This window comes from Equus quagga, chromosome 5 (genome assembly GCF_021613505.1).
Source record: "Equus quagga isolate Etosha38 chromosome 5, UCLA_HA_Equagga_1.0, whole genome shotgun sequence".
Taxonomy (NCBI): Eukaryota; Metazoa; Chordata; class Mammalia; order Perissodactyla; family Equidae; genus Equus; species Equus quagga.
The window spans coordinates 44,242,296-44,259,393 of NC_060271.1; the positions used below are offsets into that span (position 1 = coordinate 44,242,296).

Genomic DNA, 17,098 nt, shown 5'->3' on the forward strand with positions numbered 1-17,098 from the left:
GAGGATGTGAGCCAGCAGGGCCAAAGGCCGAGTCTCCAGGTGGGGGGCTGTCCTTCGTCTCACCCCCCAGCCCGTGTGTCCCCGCGGTGGCCCCGGACCCTCCACGCTCCACCCGACCTGGCTCACGTTTCAGGAAACGGGACACCAAAGGATTTGTTTTCTGGGCCAGCCCGCCCCTCCGCGCCCCCTGCAGCTCCGAGGCGTGGAAGCCACGAACCTGCTCCCGCCCACAGTCAGGCAAAGCCCCGACCCGGCGGAGGGCACTGCGGGCACACAAAGGGCCCTTTGTGGAGCACCCGGTGCCTGCAGACCGACACGCACACACCCAGGAGGGGCATGGGGGCAGCACAGGCCTGATGCTATGGCTCAGGGGAGGGGAGGGGGTGCAGGCCCGGCCACCTGTCCTGCGGCTTTGGGCAGGGCCCACACATCTGGCTGGGGAAGTCCGCTGGCCCTAGGCCCCCTGCAGGCCTCTCCTGAGCCTCCTCCATCTGGTGGAGATGAAAGGGGAACCCAACTGAGAGCTTGGTCTGAGGTGGCATGAAGAGGGGGCAGGGGGAGTCTCTGTGGATGCTATGGCCCTCCCCTTCCCTGCTCAGTGGCCTTGTGACCTCAGTCACCTGTGCTAATTGGTTATTCAGTTTGGCCCTGGAGTGGCTTGCCTTGGACTGGAGGGAGAACTACAAGGTCAGGCCTCCCACAGGACCCTCAGGGGCCTCCATCCCACACTCGGTCACCTGAGGGCTCAGGCTGCATGCACGCCCACCTGCCACAGGCCAGCCTTGCTTTGTCCTTTTGGCCAGTACCACAGGACCTCCTCTGGGTCTCCCTGCCCAGGACTCTCAGAGCTGTCCAGACCAGCCGTTTGCCCCTCTCCCTGCCCCAGAGCTCAGCCAGGATCCTACAGGCCCTGACACCCTGGGCACCTGGCACTCAACGTGCCCACACCAGATTCATCCCTTTCTCACAAGCTTGCTTCTCCCAGAGGATCCCATCTCAGGACTGGCCCTTCTACCCACTTGGGAGCTCAAGCCCCAAACTGGGGAGCCAGCCACCAGTTACCGCAGCCCCAGCCCCCAAGCCAATGGGTGCTGAGTCTTGCTAGTGCCCTCTCACCTTGCCTCCACCCTCCTCCTGGCCCTCACATGCACAGCCATGCCATCCGCATCTCCTACTGGAAGACACCCCCCTGGGAGCTATTCTCTGCCTAAGCCCGGGGCTGTGGGCATGTGTATGTCTGTGGAGAGGCAGTTTGCACATATTCTCTGCCAACTCCACGACCACCCTGACACTCTGTGTAAGGAGGGGGAGGACCCAACTCCCTGAGAGGCACGCTGTCTGGGTATATGTTCCTTCACCCCTCCCCTGCCCCCAGCTCCCCAAAGGGTGGTGGCTTTGTCTTACTCATCTCCCTGTTCCCAGTGCCCAGCCCTGAGCCCCCACAGGGCTGGGCAGGAGCTTGAACAGACCACTGGCCTCCACTGCTCTCCATCAGCCTAGTCCCGGTGCTGGGAGGCCAGCAGGTGGCTAAGGGTTCACTACCTCCTTCTTGAAGGGCTCAGTCCCCACGTGGCGGAGTTTGTTCTTGGTCTGCATGTAGATGTCAGCTGCCTGTAGCCCCACAGGGGGCTTGGGAGCTGGGTAGCCTGGTGGAGGTGGGGGCAGTTGGGTGCCTGGGGGTGGGGGTGGCGGAGGGAAGCTGGGTGGTGGTGGTGTGCTTCTCTCCATCTTGTCACGGGGCAGGCCCAGCTCCGGGCTCAGCATGTCCATGTAGCTCTGTATATCTGCAGCCCTTGCACTGGGAAGCCCTGGGGATGGAAGGAAGGCTGGGTTTGGGAGTTTGCAAGAGAGGCTGTCCCCCAGGACCGAGACCTCCACTGCCTGGAAACAACTCACCAGAGGGCCAGGGGGGCTCAGGGCCACAGCTTGGTATGGCCCCACTGTGGGCCCGGGCCCTGCACTTGTTGGGGAAAGACAATGTGCTCAGGTTTAGAGGGGAGGCACCAGAGGGCGTGCCTGTGGAGCAGGGCCATGTGGAGAGCAGAAGGGCCACCCCTCAGGGCAGATCTGGCAGGGCAAGGTGGCAGGAGTATGGATGACCACACCCAGTCTTTGCAGGGCCCCCTGCCATCTCTGCAGGCCATCACCTGGTGGCATGAAGCAGGCATGGCAGGTGGACAGACACCCATGCTCAAGGCATGGTCAGAGTGTGTGTAGACACCTGCTTGGCTTCTGCCTGAGCATTTGTGCATTCATGTATATTTGTGAGTGTGTGCACATGCTTCTTTGTACTTGTGAATGTGTGTGCATTGGTCTGTGGGCATCATGTGTGTGTGTTTGTGTCTGTGTGTATGTCTGAGTATGGAAATAGAAGGTTATGTGTCTGTGTGTAGTGCAGGTGTGTGCTTGTATCTGTGCGGCTCCGTACGTGTGGCTGTGCCTTCATATCTGTGTATTGTGTGTACACAGGTACAGTTGTGCACTCTTTTTTTGGAGAAAGATTAGCCCTGAGCTGACATCTGTTGCCAGTCTTCCTCTATTTTGTATGTGGGATGCTGCCACAGCATGGCTTGACAAGTGGTGTAGATCTGCACCTGGGATCTGAACTCATGAACCCAGGCTGCCGAAGCAGAGCGCATGGAGCTTTAACCACTGGGCCATGGGGCCAGCCCCCAAGTGTGCACTCTTGAGTGTGGGTGGGCGGGTGTGAGGTCTAGGGAACATTTTGTGCATGTGTGAGTGAGGATATGGAATTGTGTGTTGGGTGCAGGGGGGTTTTGTCTGAGGGAGAGTACGTGTGAAAGTACAGGTATGCCTGTGATGGGCACACACAAGTATGCATGTCACCTGTCTCTCACCAGAACCAGTGTCCCCTCCTGGTGACCTGGGTAGCCTCCATCATTAGCTGTGGGTGGAGTGGGCCCCAGGCCAGCCCTCAGGGTCTAGTGGTCTGGCTCCTGTCTGCTCTCCCTCCTCCCTCTTCTGGCCCACTCACCACACAGGGGGCGGCGCTGGCCCTTCATGCTGGAGTGGCTGGAGGAGCAGGAGTCATAGTTGGAGAGGGTGCTGGTGGGCGAGCTGAGGTCAAAGTTCGGTGGCTGGACCGACATGGTAGTATTGGGCGAGGACATGCCCGAGTCGGGTTGCTTGGTCTCCAGCTCAGCGGACGGATCCCGGGACAGCACGCGGTGCTCTACACTCTGAGCACAAGAGGAGGCCGTGAGGACCAGCACACTCTGGGCCAGGGTCCTGCTCAGGCATGCTCTCACTCTGTGACCTCAGCCAAGGCGCTTCCCTTTCTGGGTTCTCCTCCCCATCACAAGAGGGTCTCTCAGGTTCTTCCCAGGCTAAAATTCAAGCCCTGCCCCCTGGAAGCAGGACCATGGGTTCCTGCGAAATTCCCACCCCTGTCCCCTTCCTCCTTGTGGTGGGGAGAGACTGACAGAAGAGGGGACCTGGGCTGGACCCCAAGGGAAGGACTGCCATGGCACCAGCCTTCTCCTTCCTTATGAATGGGCAGAGGGCCTGGGCTCCAGTGTATCTGTGGGGCTGGGGCTCAGGCCCTGCAGCTGGTGAGAATACATGCAGCAGCTGGGGGTGGGGGAGGGGGTCAGGGCCCCCACAACTTGCAGGCAAGACTGATCCCCCATTACCTGGCCAACAACCACTGTCCCTCCTTGCCCAACTGAGGCAAATCCCAAGACCAGCCCAGCCCCTGCCTCCTGAAGGGGCCCTTGGGAAAAGGGTGGGGCCTGGGGCGGCCCGGCTGAGCTGCGTGGGCAGCCTGAACTCAGGCTGCCAAGCCTTCCATCCCCCACCACTGTCTGTGCCCCTGCCCACAGGCCTGACCCTCCTGGCATGGGAGCTGGCTGGGGTGGGGGCCCTGCTTACGTTGCCCATGCTGGCCCTGCTGCTGCAAGCCGGCTTGCTCGCTGCTCCTGCCCAGGCCTGCTCCTCCCTGCCCTGCGCCCTCTCCCTGCCTGAGAAGTGTCACAGGCCCCCTGGGAGTGCAAGGCAGGCCTGGCACCAGGTAACAGCTCAGCAGCCACGCTCATTGGCCCCGTAATTAGGGGCTCTGTGAGAGTGTTTGCCTTTTCTGGGCCAGCCTCCTTGGTGGCTTGGATCTGTCACTGCTGCAGCTGGGTCCCCCTGAGTGAGGGGGCCAGGGCCCCCACATCCTACCCAGCTCAGGGGGACCAGGCCCTGCTGCCTACCCCATGAGCCAAGGGGAGCCAACAGGAGCTGGGTTTGGGGCGGCAGCCTGAAGATGCTCTTTTCTTAGATGACAGCAGTGGGCACTGGGGGTGCCCAGCCCTGACCCCAGGGATAATGGAGGTTAGGGGCACGGGCTGTGCAGCCTGGGATGCTGGCTTCAAATTTCACCTCCTCCACCTACTAGCTATGTGACCTTGGGCAAGTCGCTTATCTTTTCTGCACCTGAGTTTCTTCATCTGTAAATGAGGAAACACTACTGCCTGCCCCACTGGGTTGTGAAAAAGACTTGAAAAGTTAGTGAAGTGCCAGGGTATGTTAGCTAATAAATGCCATATGTGTCAACTATCAGTATTAATTTACTGTGAAGATGAACTAAGATTACACCATAGAACACTAGGAAGGGGACCTGCCAGAGTCCGAACTCAAGGAATGGTGCTCGTTGCTTACTGCCAGCAGCTGCAGACACTGTCAGGAGGGGCTGGGGGGCTGAGGCTCTGTGCCACCCCCCACTGCACCCCCAAAACAGAATCACAGACTCTCTCAGTGGGAAGGAACCCACCTCTGGTGCAGAAATGCCCTTCACAGCATCCACCCCTGCTTGTATACCCTGGTGACAGGGCGCTCACTACATGTTGGACCACTACTCTCTCTGAGTGTCCCTTTCTGGGGGGAAAAGCCTCCTCGGGATCAGTGGCAGTCTCTGACTCCTGGGCCTTGTTGTACCCTTGATTCCCCAGAACAGGGTGCCCCCTATGCTTGCAGATAGGGCAGCCATGCTCTGGGTTGGGGGCCACGCTGCCCCCTGAGCGGGTGCTTCTGAAGGTGCCTGTGAGGCCCACCCCTTTTCCTCCCTCCTCTCCAAAGCAGGCATTGCACCAGATGAAGCAGAGTCCTGGACTTGGAGCCACCCACACCTGAGCTCAAGTCCCAGTGGGTTACTACACAGCTGTGTAACCATAATAAAATAATTTAAAAAGAACAACACAAGTTTCCAGTTACAAAGCAGCCACAAAGTGAGCTCATACAGTGTAGTAGTCAAAAGAGGTGGCTCTGGGCCAGGCCACCCGGCTCCACCTTCTAACAGCTGTGTGACCTGGGGGTCCCCCTGAGACTCAGTTTACCCACCTTTGAAATGGGGACCCTAACACACTGCCTACCTGAGAAGGCGGTGGTGAGTTAAATGAGCTAATACTGTGGGCTGTGAACGGGTCGACGAAGATGACTATTTCCATCGGTATGTAAGTGTCTTGTGATTTCTCCAGCCTTCTTTCTTATCAGGAGGAAGCTGGTCCTCCTTCCTTGACCTTTTTGCCTCCAGCCCCTCACTCCTCAATGATCAGTGGTTCTGGGCTGAGAGTTCATGTGGGGTAATGGTGTAGGGCTCTTACTCGCTGGGTAAGAGGCTTCAGGTCCCTGAACCTCAGCTTCCTTCGTGGTAAAAGAGGTAACACCACCTCCCTCTCGGGGGAGCTGAGGCCGGGGGTGAGATGACGCCAGGGAGCAGCGTCCGGGACGTACCAGGTTCTCCACGGTGCGCAGGTAGTGGGTGCAGTGGCTGTGGCCGTTGTAGTCCGAGAGGTCGGCGGCCGTGTACCCGTCGCGGTCGCGGACGTCCAGCTCCGCGCCGTTCACTACCAAGATCTGGCAGCACTGCGCGGGGCGCAGTGAGGACCCCCGGCCGCCAGCCTGGGCCCCCGCGCGCTGGGAGAACTGCACTGAGAGCGCGGGGCCAGCAGAGGGCGCCCGCCCCGCCCGCCCGCCCGCCTGGCCCCGCCCCCGGCCCCGCCCCCGGCCCCGCCCTCACCTCCAGCTCCCCATTCTCGGCGGCGTCATGCAGCGGGGTCCCGCCCCACAGGTCGGCGGAGATCTCGCCACCGTGCAGCAGGAGCCAGCTGAGCACTTTGGCGTGGCCGCGGCTCGCCGCGAAATGCATGGCCGTGGCGCCATCCTTGTCCCGCTCCGACAGGCTCACGTCGGTGCAGCTCACCTGGGCGGGAGGGGCCGGGGGAGAGAGGGGTGGCTGGGCGCCAGGCCCCTTCTGACCCCGCCCCCTTCCAGTGCAGGCCCCACCCCACCCGGGCCCCGCCCCGTCCCGCCGCCTCCCGGAGCTCACCAGCCACACGATGACCGGGCTGTGGCCCATCTGCGCCGCAGCGTGCAGCGGGGTCATGCCGTCGTGGGCGCTCGCGTGCGGGTTCGCGCCGCACTCTTGCACCAGGTACTGCGTCACCTCCAGGTGGCCCTCCTGGCACGCCAGGTACAAGGGCGTGGCACCGTTCTTGGTTTGGGCATTCACTCCCCTGGAGAGACGCAGCAGCCACAGTGGGCTCTCAGTGCTGCGCCCTTCCAAAGCCTTCTTACTCCCCTCGCCTCCCTCCTTCTGGGGAGCTCTGGAGGGTTGGGAGGGTGGGTTGGAGAAGGCCTAGCTACCAGGCCCCGCTGTCCCTGACTCCCTCTGGACTCAGTCCTGCGCCAGTCTCCCTCAGGGGCACCCTTCTGTCTTGCTGCCCCTCCCCCCGCTCCCACCCCCACCCCCAGCAGCCTCTTGTCCACAGTGCACATCTGAGTAAATAACCCACCATTTTACAAGGACGTGGTGACCTGGCCTCTCCCTACCTTTTCAGGCACACTGACCCACTGTCACTGTTAGTCCCCCCACCTGCTGCCTGACCTCTATGCCTTTAATCATGTCCCCCCTCCATCTAGAACGCCCTTCCCTCTTCCGCTCTTTAAGATTCAGTACAGATCCCTCCTCCATGAGGCCTTCCCTGGTTTCCCATGCCCCACCTTGCCCTGGGCTCACTCCATGGACCACCTGTTGTGCTTGGTTGACCATAACTGATTCTGGCCTCTGCCTCCCCCAGAAGACTGAATTCTCAGAGGGCAGAGTGGTAGGATTGCCAGATAAAACACAGGATGCCCAGTTAAATCTGGTGCATTTGTTAATTTATCTGAATTTTAGATAAACAATGAATCATTTTCTAGTATAAGTATGTTCCAAATATGGCATAGGACATACTTAAACTAAAACATTATTTGTTGGGGCCTGCCCCGTGGCCGAGTGGTTAAGTTCATGCGCTCTGCTACGGCGGCCCAGGGTTTCGCTGGTTCGGATCCTGGGCGTGGACATGGCACCGTTCATCAGGCCATGCTGAGGTGGCGACCCACAATTAAAATATACAACTATATACTGGGGGGATTTGGGGAGAAAAAGCAGAAAGAAAAAAACCCAACCCTCCCCCCAAAAACCCCATTATTTGTTATCTGAAATTAAAATTCAGTTGGATATCCTGGTTGTTGTTACTCTGGCAAGCCTACATGTGGCCACCGTTTAGTGAGCACTTCCCGTGAGCTATGGTATCAGCGGGCAGGTTCTCATTGACCTCCCTTAGATCCTACTGTCATCCCCATTTTCCAGAGGGGCGGTTGAGGCTCAGGGGCTTGCCAAAGGTCACATAGCTGGTCAGTGGCATTTGAGCACACATGTGTCTGTGTGATGGAGGGCTGGCATGCCAGGTCTTCACTCCCTGGGGCTTCCCTGGGGCCTAGTTTGCAATTGTCACTGCCTCTCATCCCTGTTCCCCAGCCCCCACAGAGGGGTACTAACTGGGAACAGGTAACCAGCCCCATGAGGAGGAGTGCTGCTGGGAAATAGGGAAGCTGGTCTGGCCACTGGCTGAGCCTTAGTTTTTCGGGCTTCACAATGGGTGTGGACAGCCTGGGGTGTAGTTACCAGAGTCGGGCACTAGGTGGAGCCACAATCTAGGCCCACACCCAGAAGCTGCCCACCCAGTCTAAGCTCAGGCTGGGGGCTGCGTCTCCCGGTGCTAGATCAGCTCTCTGAGCCCCAGGAAGTACAGTGCTTCATCCAACTTCACATCTTCTCATCCATCTGCCTCCCCCATCCATCCCCTCATGAGATCAATCACACGCTCCGCCCCATCCATCCGTGCCCTCCCTCCCTCACCCATCCATTAACACCAGCACCAGGCCACCCACTCCTCCTCCCTCTGCCCACTCACCTACCCTCTTGTCACCCCAGACATGACTTGGCCCCTCCCTCTCACACACCCCTTGGACACTCCCAGCTGACTTCTCCCTGGCCCTAAAACCCTGGGCTCTGTTCCCTTCCCTGACCCTTGACCCCAGGCTGCCTCCAGCCCCCACTGAGCACCCAGTCCCTGCTCTCTCCTTCCTCTTGATGTGGGCACCCCCTCCCCAGAAGCACAGCTGCCATTTGCTGAGGCTGACACTGAGCCTGGCACTTCACGAATTTGGGGAGGAGCAGGGACCCTGAGGAGGGGGTAGGCTGTCCTTCGTTACCTGACCCATGTTTGGGTGCAGAGTGGTGCTCACGAGCCAGTGTTACCAATGCAGCACACGGCAGCAGACAGGGACCCACCCACACGCCTCTCCTCAGGAACACGCTGGCTTGAGGCCACCAGCTTCCACGCCCCAGTGCCAGCGTCGAACCCCCCCACCCCTACCCCATTCCCATTCACATGCTGGTGCGTCAGTAACAGCCTGTTTAATATTTCATGACCAACACTCAGTGGCCTGAATTATTCACTCCGTAACCAAGGCACAGCGAGTTCTGGGGTCCTGGGGATCAGATGCTGGAGGGGGCCACTACCCAGGGCCCACTGGGCTCTCTCTGGGGAGGCCTGAGGCAAAGTACACAGCTCAAGGTGCCAGATCTGCTGGGAGCTCTGCCCTCCCAGCCCTCACACTTGGCAGGTATCCGTGACCCAGGGCCCAGCCAGCCTAAGAAGGTCTGAGAAGCTGGCACAGAGCAGGACCCCAGCAGGAGGCGGCAGTCATGCCCACAGCCACCTGCCAGGCCACTCACAGACTGGCACTCCCAGCTGGAGTCCCTGGTACAGGGTAAGCCCTCAGTAAATGTTCGAGCTTATCACCATTACTGTTAGTATTTCAGCCTCTGCACTCATGGCCTCCATTCTGGAGTCACAGCCTCTTCCCCCAAGACATGGGGAAGATATGCTGATGGGCTGGGGTTGGAAAGGGGGTCCAGGCCTCGTTACCCTGGAGGCAAGAAGGATGCGCACCCTCACATGTACTGGCGAAAATTATAAAAATATGGATTGCATAAGGAACAAAATAAATTAATAAATTTAGATGGAGAGATGAATTTACAACAGCAGTAATAATAATAATAATTGATAATATGATAACAGGTACCATTTATTGAATGATCGCTCTGTTCCAAGCACTGTAATGAGCATGAGACACACATTCTCTCATCAAGTTCCCCTAATGACCTTACGGAGTAGGTGTTAGCATTGTCCCCCTTTTACAGATGAGGAAACTGAGGCACAGGGGGTGACCATCACTCGACAAGAGAGAGGCAGAGAAGGACCCAGGTGTAAGAAGGACCTGGCGTGTGAGGCCCCCTCAAGCTATGCCACGGTCTTGCCTTTTGTCTCTGTGTTCTCAAAGCCATCCACAAAGTGGGGGCAATAATCGTCCATGCAACATTCTTGGAGAACCCTCAGCACAGGCCTCGTGCCTGGCATGAGCCTGGAGCCACTGCTGTATTTTAGGATTCCTCCTGCTTGTGCTCTGGTAGGGGGCATAGCTGGCCTGGGGTGTCCAGGCCCTGCCAAGCATGGGTCAGGCCAGGCGTCATTTCTGCTGTGGCGAGTGACTGCCTAGAGGAGAGGGGCAGGGTCTCGGGGACCTCCGGCCTCAGGATCCCGCCTGGCTCCAGCCCGTCAAGTTCTAGCCACAGTGACACCATGGGTAAATGTTCTGCTCCCAGCCCTGCCCCTTGTCCCGGCCTCTGTTCACCACCCTGACTCTGCAGCTCACTGTGCAGGACACTGTGCAGCGAGTTCTTTACCCTCTCAAGCCTCAGTTTCCACATATGGCAAATAGGCATCCTAGTTGTCCAGCCTCTCCATGCCTCTTGTGAGAGAGTGGAAGAGGAAGCTTCGGAAAGCTGCATGTTTCCTCCGAGGGAGGGCAGGTCTTGGCTTCCTGGTATCACAGCCACATCTTGAGCTACCAACCCCCTCACCCATCCAGTGAGCCTCCACACCGTCACTTCCTCGCTTCCAACCCCAGTGGCTTTCCCATTCTCACCTGACTTGGCCACTGCCTAACAGGGGCCCTTCCTGCCTCCTGAATACCTGCTCTTCTTGGCTTCCTGGACAAGCACACACAGATTCACTGGCCAGGCCTCCTCAGCTTCCTTTGCTGGGCCCTTGGCCTCCGCCTGACCTCCAAATGTCAGGGTGCCCCAGGGCCTCCTTTCTAAACATACTCTCCTCCTAGTGGGGTCATCTACTTCCTGGGGTCAAAGGTCACCTGTACCCGATGCCCCTCATCTTTCCAGCTTGGATCTGGAGTCTATATCTGGCCCCTTACCTCAGCCCACTCCTCAATCTGTGCACTGATCAGGCCTCTAGAACTTTCCATGCCTAGAGCAGATCTCCCCCCACCTCGCTGCCCCGGTTTCAGTAAAGGACACCATGCCACCCTCCCTTGAGCCCAAGCTCTAGGAGTCTTTGGAGACCCTTGACCTCTTTATAGGTCTGAGGCTCCCTAGCAATGATTACATAAATCATGATATTTTTCTTTCTCCCGGGAAAAAAAGATGATATGGACAAACTGTAACTATTAAGCACGTCACCCTCTGATGACACGAAAGAAACATGGGATGCTTCTAAGGGTTTGTTGGAAATCTCCGTCCAAGATTGGTGCCGCCTACTGTAACCACTGCCACAGGAACAAGGAGTGACCTGCCCACGGAACCAGACTCAGATCAAAGAACAGCGTTTCCTGCAGCCCTCCTCACTGCCACCAGAAAGGGGCTGATCCCACAAGGATTAGACCTCATTGTGGGCTAAGGCTGCTCTGGATAGAAAGTCAAGTAGCCTTTGGTGCCTCTACCTCTCTTGGCCTCCAATCACGCCTCCTGGCTTATTTGAGAAGATCCCAAATGAGGCCTGGCACAGGGAAGGAAAGCAGCTCTGATTTGAGGAAGCTTCGAGAACAGCAGCTTTACATTCAATCCATCTGCAAGCCTGGAATATTTCCAGAAGGCTACAGGTCCCTGCACCTCTCCCAGCCTTCCGAGCCTTCCTCATGGTCCTCAGTGAAGCCAAGCTTGATCCCCCTTGGGCCTCTGCACCTACTGGTTTTTCTCCCGGCAATGCTCCCAGGCCAGATCTTCCCACAGCTGGTCCCTCTTCCTATTCAGGTCTCGGCTCAGCTCACGTCCTCAGAGAGGCCTTCCTTGACCCCCTCAATTGAAAGAACACCCTATCGCCCCCTTCCAAACTAACCCATTTCACTTTATAGTGCTTGTCACTCCTGAATTGCCTTTTGCACTTATTTCATCCATTTTAGGGACGCGTGTCATGAGGCTACTCCATGCCAGGACGCAGTGAGCAGTGACAACAGCAGACCCCAGCCTCTCGGAGCTCCCTTCCACCAGACGGATGGCAAACCCACATGAGGGAATAGGCAAGAACTTCCCTGAATGTGGCGCATGCTCTCCATCTGTCTTCTTGTTCATTGTCCCCTGTGAGGTCCCCGAATGTCACCCCACGAAGCCGGGAGGGCTTGCTATATCCCTAGCACTGACAGGGCTGGGCACTGAGGGAGTGTTGGTTGCTAGTTGCTGAGTGAATAAATGGGAGTCGGTGAGATGGGCAGCCAGGCCAGGAGCTCTGTGATGCCTCCTCACACTGGCCTCAGCTGCTCGGGCAGGTTAGGTCCATTTACCAAATGGGCCGGGGGTCCCAGAAGGGAGTTCGGTCTGAGGTCACATGCAGTGAGCTGCAGGCAGGGCCAGACTAGACTCAGAGACTCCTGGCTCCTCATTCATTCCACAAATATTTACTAAGTGTTATGCCCTGGGCAGACAGGATGGGGAAGACATTAGTTGGGGAGACAGACAGTAAGAGAACACACAGACGCACAGAATGTAATGCCAGGTAGTGATAAGGGTGCCCAGGAAGACGGGGAGTGAGTATGTGTACTGTGGAGGTGTGCTCCAATCTGAAGGAGGCTGGGGAAAGGGGAGATGGAGCAAAGCCTTGAAGGAGGGGAGGGAGCAGCCATGGGGCTCTCTGGGGAGGCGTTCCAGACAGTGGGAACAGCCAGTGCGAAGGCTGGAGGGTTCTGGTCTGTTGCAGGAGCAGCAAGGAGGGGGGGAGGTGAAGCAGAGTAGGTGATGGGGGAGCAACTGGAGATGAGGTGTGGGGGGACCAGAGCAAGGAGGGCTCTGTAAGAAGTGGCCTTCCCTGTCAGTGAGCAGGGAGCCTGTGACTGGTCCAGGGATCTGACTTGCATTCTCAAAGGTGGGCAGAGCTGGACAGGAAGAGGGCCAGGGCCAGGGAGGGAAACCAGCTGGGGCCAAGGTGACATGTTAGCCTTGGATCAGGAGCTGCTGGTGGAGGTTGAGGCTGTCCACTGAGAGGGGCTACTCCTGACTCCACCAGGCCCCTCCTTTCTCAGAGCCTCCACCTGGGTCAGGGTCCCCAGGGTGGACATGCCAGTGCAGGCTCTGCCCCCAGGCCCTGCTGCCCAGGTGACCTCAGCAAACACCAAGGGTAGACCTGGGGGGGGAGTAATTAAGAATGAGTGAGCCCCCATTGCCTGTGGCACAAACAGGTACCCAGCAGGGAAGGGGCAGCCCCAGGCCCAGGCAGAGCCTCTAGCCTTCTAAGGGGCAGCTGAGCCACAGGCCCTGGGGCTCCCTAAGGGGTGAGTTGCTGAGGCTTCCTGCCCCAGGTGGGGGCTGCCTGAACCCCTCCGACTGGGCTATGGGAGCAGCCAGGCTCCATGAACCTTTGCATTAAAGGAGAAAGGGGAGTCTCCTGTGAACTTGAAAGGCCCTGAGAGATTAGGGCCTGGACCAGGAGTGAAAACAGACCCAAAGAAGGGGTACAGTTTGACCAAGGCTACACAGTGAACCAGTGGGACCTCAGCCAGTAATAATTAACCTGTCAGAGACCCTGTTTCTCTCTCTGTTAGCTCCACGAGGCAGGGACATTCGTTTGGTTCACCAGTGTATCCGCGGCACTTAGAATATGGCCTGGCACAGAGCAGATGCTCCCTAAACATTAATCAGTCAGTCTGTAAATTGGGCTGATTACAGAGCTACTGCCTAGGGTCGTCGTGAGGCTCAGACTGTTGTGTGGTGCCAGGCCCCTAGTGGGCACTGGGCAGGTTTGGGCTGTTCTGAGTTTATCTCGACTCCCAGCCAGGACGCTTTCCAGCCTGTCAGGGGAGGCCTTGGACGAAGGAGGCACCCACGGGGAGCTGGAGCTGATACAAATCTTTGGGCAGACTGGTGTTCCAGCTTGCTGTGACTGGCAGAGCCTGGGGGCCCCAGGGCCACAGTGCCCTCCTTCCCTCCCCAGCCTTGATGCTCAGGCCCGAGGGTCCTGACTGAGCCCAGGGCTTCCCTCTGACTGCACAGGCTCCAAGTGAGCCCACAGTGGAGGCAGAGCAAGCAGGAAATGGTTCCTGGGCCGCAGGCCCTCCAGCAGGGCGGTCAGGAGCTCAGAGGGCTACTGGCTCCTCGCTCCTTCTCAGTCAGTCCTGACGGGGGATCCGGACCCCTGAGTCCCCTCCACCAGCCACTAGTGCTCCTGACCAGGAGGGTGAACCCTCCCACTTCATCTCCCTCAGACCCAGGGCCTGAAACAGCCCCAGCCCAGCCCCGGCCAGCCTCCATGCCTGCAGCTTAGGGACCCTTTCCACAGGGGGCTCAAAGGGAGGATTCCCAGGTGGCAGCAGCCCTTGAGGTCACTGTGGCAATTCCTCTGCCCCTGGGAGGATTTGTCCAATGGACCAGCATAGACCAGAGAGGACGGCGGGTGGGTACAGCATGTTCCTGCCGTCTCAAGCCCTTTCTAACACCCCAAGGTGCAGTCTTGCTTTAGCTGGGCCCTACTCTGAGGCCGTCCCGCCTTCCTCTCCCTCTGCAGCTTGTCAGTGCCTTGGCCCACTGCTGCCAGAGCCTCCCTGAGTGGGATCGAGTTTCCCACTGGTAGGGCTGGAGCCCTTCCTCCCTCACCACTGCCAGGGAGAGCTGAGCCCTTGTGAATAATTCACGGTGCTTCACAGCCGGGGTGGGCCAGGGAGGCTCACGAGAGAGTCCCAGCCTCCAGAGCCGGGCTGCTCGGGTCCGATCAGGCCCTGTGGTCTGGGGCAGCCTGAGCCTCTCCTCTCCCCAGCTCCCAACCCTGGGGTCCCCAGTCTTATGGAGCAGAAGTCTCCACCTCCAAAGTAGGAGGCTAAGTGAGCACCAACCCCCAACTCCCCTGCCAGTGGGCCCCAGCCCAATCCCCAGCCACCCCCTCCTGCCTGAGCCCAGTCTGGCAACTACACAAAAGCACCTCCTTATCAGCCAGGTCACACGGCGCTGTGGGAACAGAGCCGAGTCCTCTGTCCACCGTCCTGAGATTCATGGCGGCCTCTCAGGGGCTGGCGGCTCATCAGTCCAGGACATCTGGCCACAGAGTCAGCACTGGGGCCCAATCACGGCCAGCACCTGGCCTGACCTGGGAGGGGTCAGGGTCCCCAAGCCCCAAAGCCCATGAGAATGTTCCATGGCACAGCCAGAGTCTTTCTAAGGCTGGGATTCCAGCCCATGGGGGCTGATCGTAGGCCCAGGCTTCTCCACAAGGAGGGCCTCAGAGCCAGCCTGGGGCTTCACCCCTACCCCTCCTGCCTAAGTTCCTCATTGGCACTTCCAAGGGGACTCAGAGCCCCCTCAGTTCACATCATTTGGGCTAAGTTTGCATCGCCATCACCTTGGCTTTCTGGGGCCCATTATGTGTGATGGGGGAGGGTGACCACAGCCCATCCTTCCCCTCTTAGGACCTCAATGTCCTCTGCGTTGAGTGAGAGGGTGGGACAGGAGCATCAGAATCACTGCAGTGGGGCTGGCAGCATGTCATAGGTGCGGCTCCCAGCCCCAATCTGGAGAATCTAACTTGGGAGTCTGGAACCAAGTCCCCCAGGGGCCCTGATGGGTGCCAGGTTGGGAGCCTGCACTCGAGGGTCTCTGGGGCCCGCCGACTCTAAATCCGACTGGCTTTGATGTGACTCAGACCTTAGCTTGTCTGGAAGCAGAGAATTCACGCCAAAGTGGTGCCAAGTGGCCTCTGCAGGGATGGCTGAGAAGAGAACCACTGGCCCGCAAGGCGCACCTGCTGGTGTCCCACTAACCAAACCAAGGAACCCCTGGCTCAGTGAGAACAAGGCAGGCTCAGCCTGCCCATCCTGGGCTGAGGGGATGACTGCTTCCCGCCTGGGGTTCTAGGGCTGCCCTACATCCACGCAGTGTGCCTGTGCCCAAGACGCTACCAGCCGCAGCCACTGTGCCATCAGGATATGGGGCCAGACTGGCCTCCTGCCTGCTCTCTGGTGGCCACTGACCCTACAGGCATGCTCAGGAGTAGAGCCAGTGGTGAGGACAGACCCTCTCACCTTGTGACTGCTCTCCTCCTGAGGCTGGGTCTTCTGTCACCGCTTATGTCCCAGGCACCCACTTGAACTGACAAAGGTCAGAGCCCCCATCTGTTGGCTGCCTGGGGCTACTGGTGTCCTACCCCCTTAGACAGGGTCTGGGAGCTTTCTCCTGAACCTGCCTCCCCACAGGTGAACCTAAGATGTGGCTGCCTCCCTCCTTCAGGATGCCCCATGACTCCTTGCTCTGCATTGAGCTCCATTCTTCCACATTCCCCACCTCACCCCTGGCAGCTCCCAGCCTACTGCTCAGCCGCTTTCTCAGACTAGCCACTCAAGCCAAGGGCCCCAGGAGGTTTGGGAGCCCCACTCCCCTTAGTAGTGGGAGTGGCTGAGGGGCCACAGGAAATAAGAAGCTGTTCTCTGGAAGGCCAGGGAGCTGTGGGGCTAGGAGGTGGGCTGGGGGTCTGGGTGGGCAGCTCTCTCCCTTCACTGCTTAATAATTGACATAGCTCCTCCTCCTCCTTCCTGACTAAGGGTCTAGGAGGGGCTCCTGTCTCTTCACCTCTACCTTCCAGTTAGAACAATCTTGCAAACTGGCACAGGTCAGAGCTAGAGAGAGCCACCTTCTGCGGGCTATGAGCATCCTGGAGGGGAGCAAGCTCATGTGATCCTGGCCTGTATGCCCAGCCTCCCAGGTGCAGCTGCATGCTTGGGGAGTGCTGGCTGGCAGGGTTCTGGGGCAAGTGGCTGCCAGGAGGGGAGAAATTTCAGCTTGGGTAGTGCTGTCTCTGGCCTGGCCCTCTGGCCTCTGGGCATTTCTGGAAGTGGTAATTCCCCTGGGAAGCTGGAGGGGCATGGCTAACTTCAGGCATCCCCCAGAGGCCTGGACTGTCCCACCCAGCAGCCCCTTAAAGAGGGGGGTCCTTACTCAGGGTAGTGCCTGATGAGAAGCCTCAGGGAGGGGAAGTCTCCTTTGGCGGCGGCATAGTGGATAGGCAGGGCGCCCATGTCTGTGGCCACAGTGGGATCCCCACTGCCATGATGCAGCAGCCAGTCCACCACCTCCGGGTGGCCGAAGCGGGCAGCCAGATGCAGGACTGTGGCACCAGAATTGTCTTTGTCCTGTGGGAGGAGAGCCCATTAGTTCTGAAGCCTTGTCCTGCCCCGACCTGTGGCTCAGACTACATCCTGTATCCCACCAGCCACAGGGGCAGTTCTGTCCTCGGGCACCTAATTGGCCCTGTTTGAACTTCAGCCCGTAGGCGGCACCACCATGCCATCCACTCTGGGCTTTCGAGGGCCTGCAGGTCATGACTGTGACATGCCCGCGCACAGTAGGCTTTCAGGGTGTGGCACCCTTGTCCTCATCCCAGCAGGAGCACCTGTCACCCAAGTGCTCAGGGAACACATAAGGAGCAAGAGAGAGTCACTG

General features: G+C 58.7%; 1 protein-coding gene across 1 annotated transcript in view; it reads right to left on the reverse strand.

The window, feature by feature from the left end:
- ESPN (espin) overlaps positions 1–17,098 on the reverse strand; it is a 31,888-nt gene that overhangs the window by 11,750 nt on the left and 3,040 nt on the right. Inside the window, exons 2-7 of the mRNA XM_046662541.1 lie at positions 16,595–16,788; positions 6,329–6,515; positions 6,020–6,202; positions 5,734–5,865; positions 2,996–3,200; positions 1,543–1,808 (exon numbers count right to left, since the gene is read on the reverse strand). Of these exons, the coding sequence (XP_046518497.1) occupies positions 1,543–1,808; positions 2,996–3,200; positions 5,734–5,865; positions 6,020–6,202; positions 6,329–6,515; positions 16,595–16,788 (1,167 nt within the window). The remainder of the gene's footprint in view (positions 1–1,542; positions 1,809–2,995; positions 3,201–5,733; positions 5,866–6,019; positions 6,203–6,328; positions 6,516–16,594; positions 16,789–17,098) is intronic.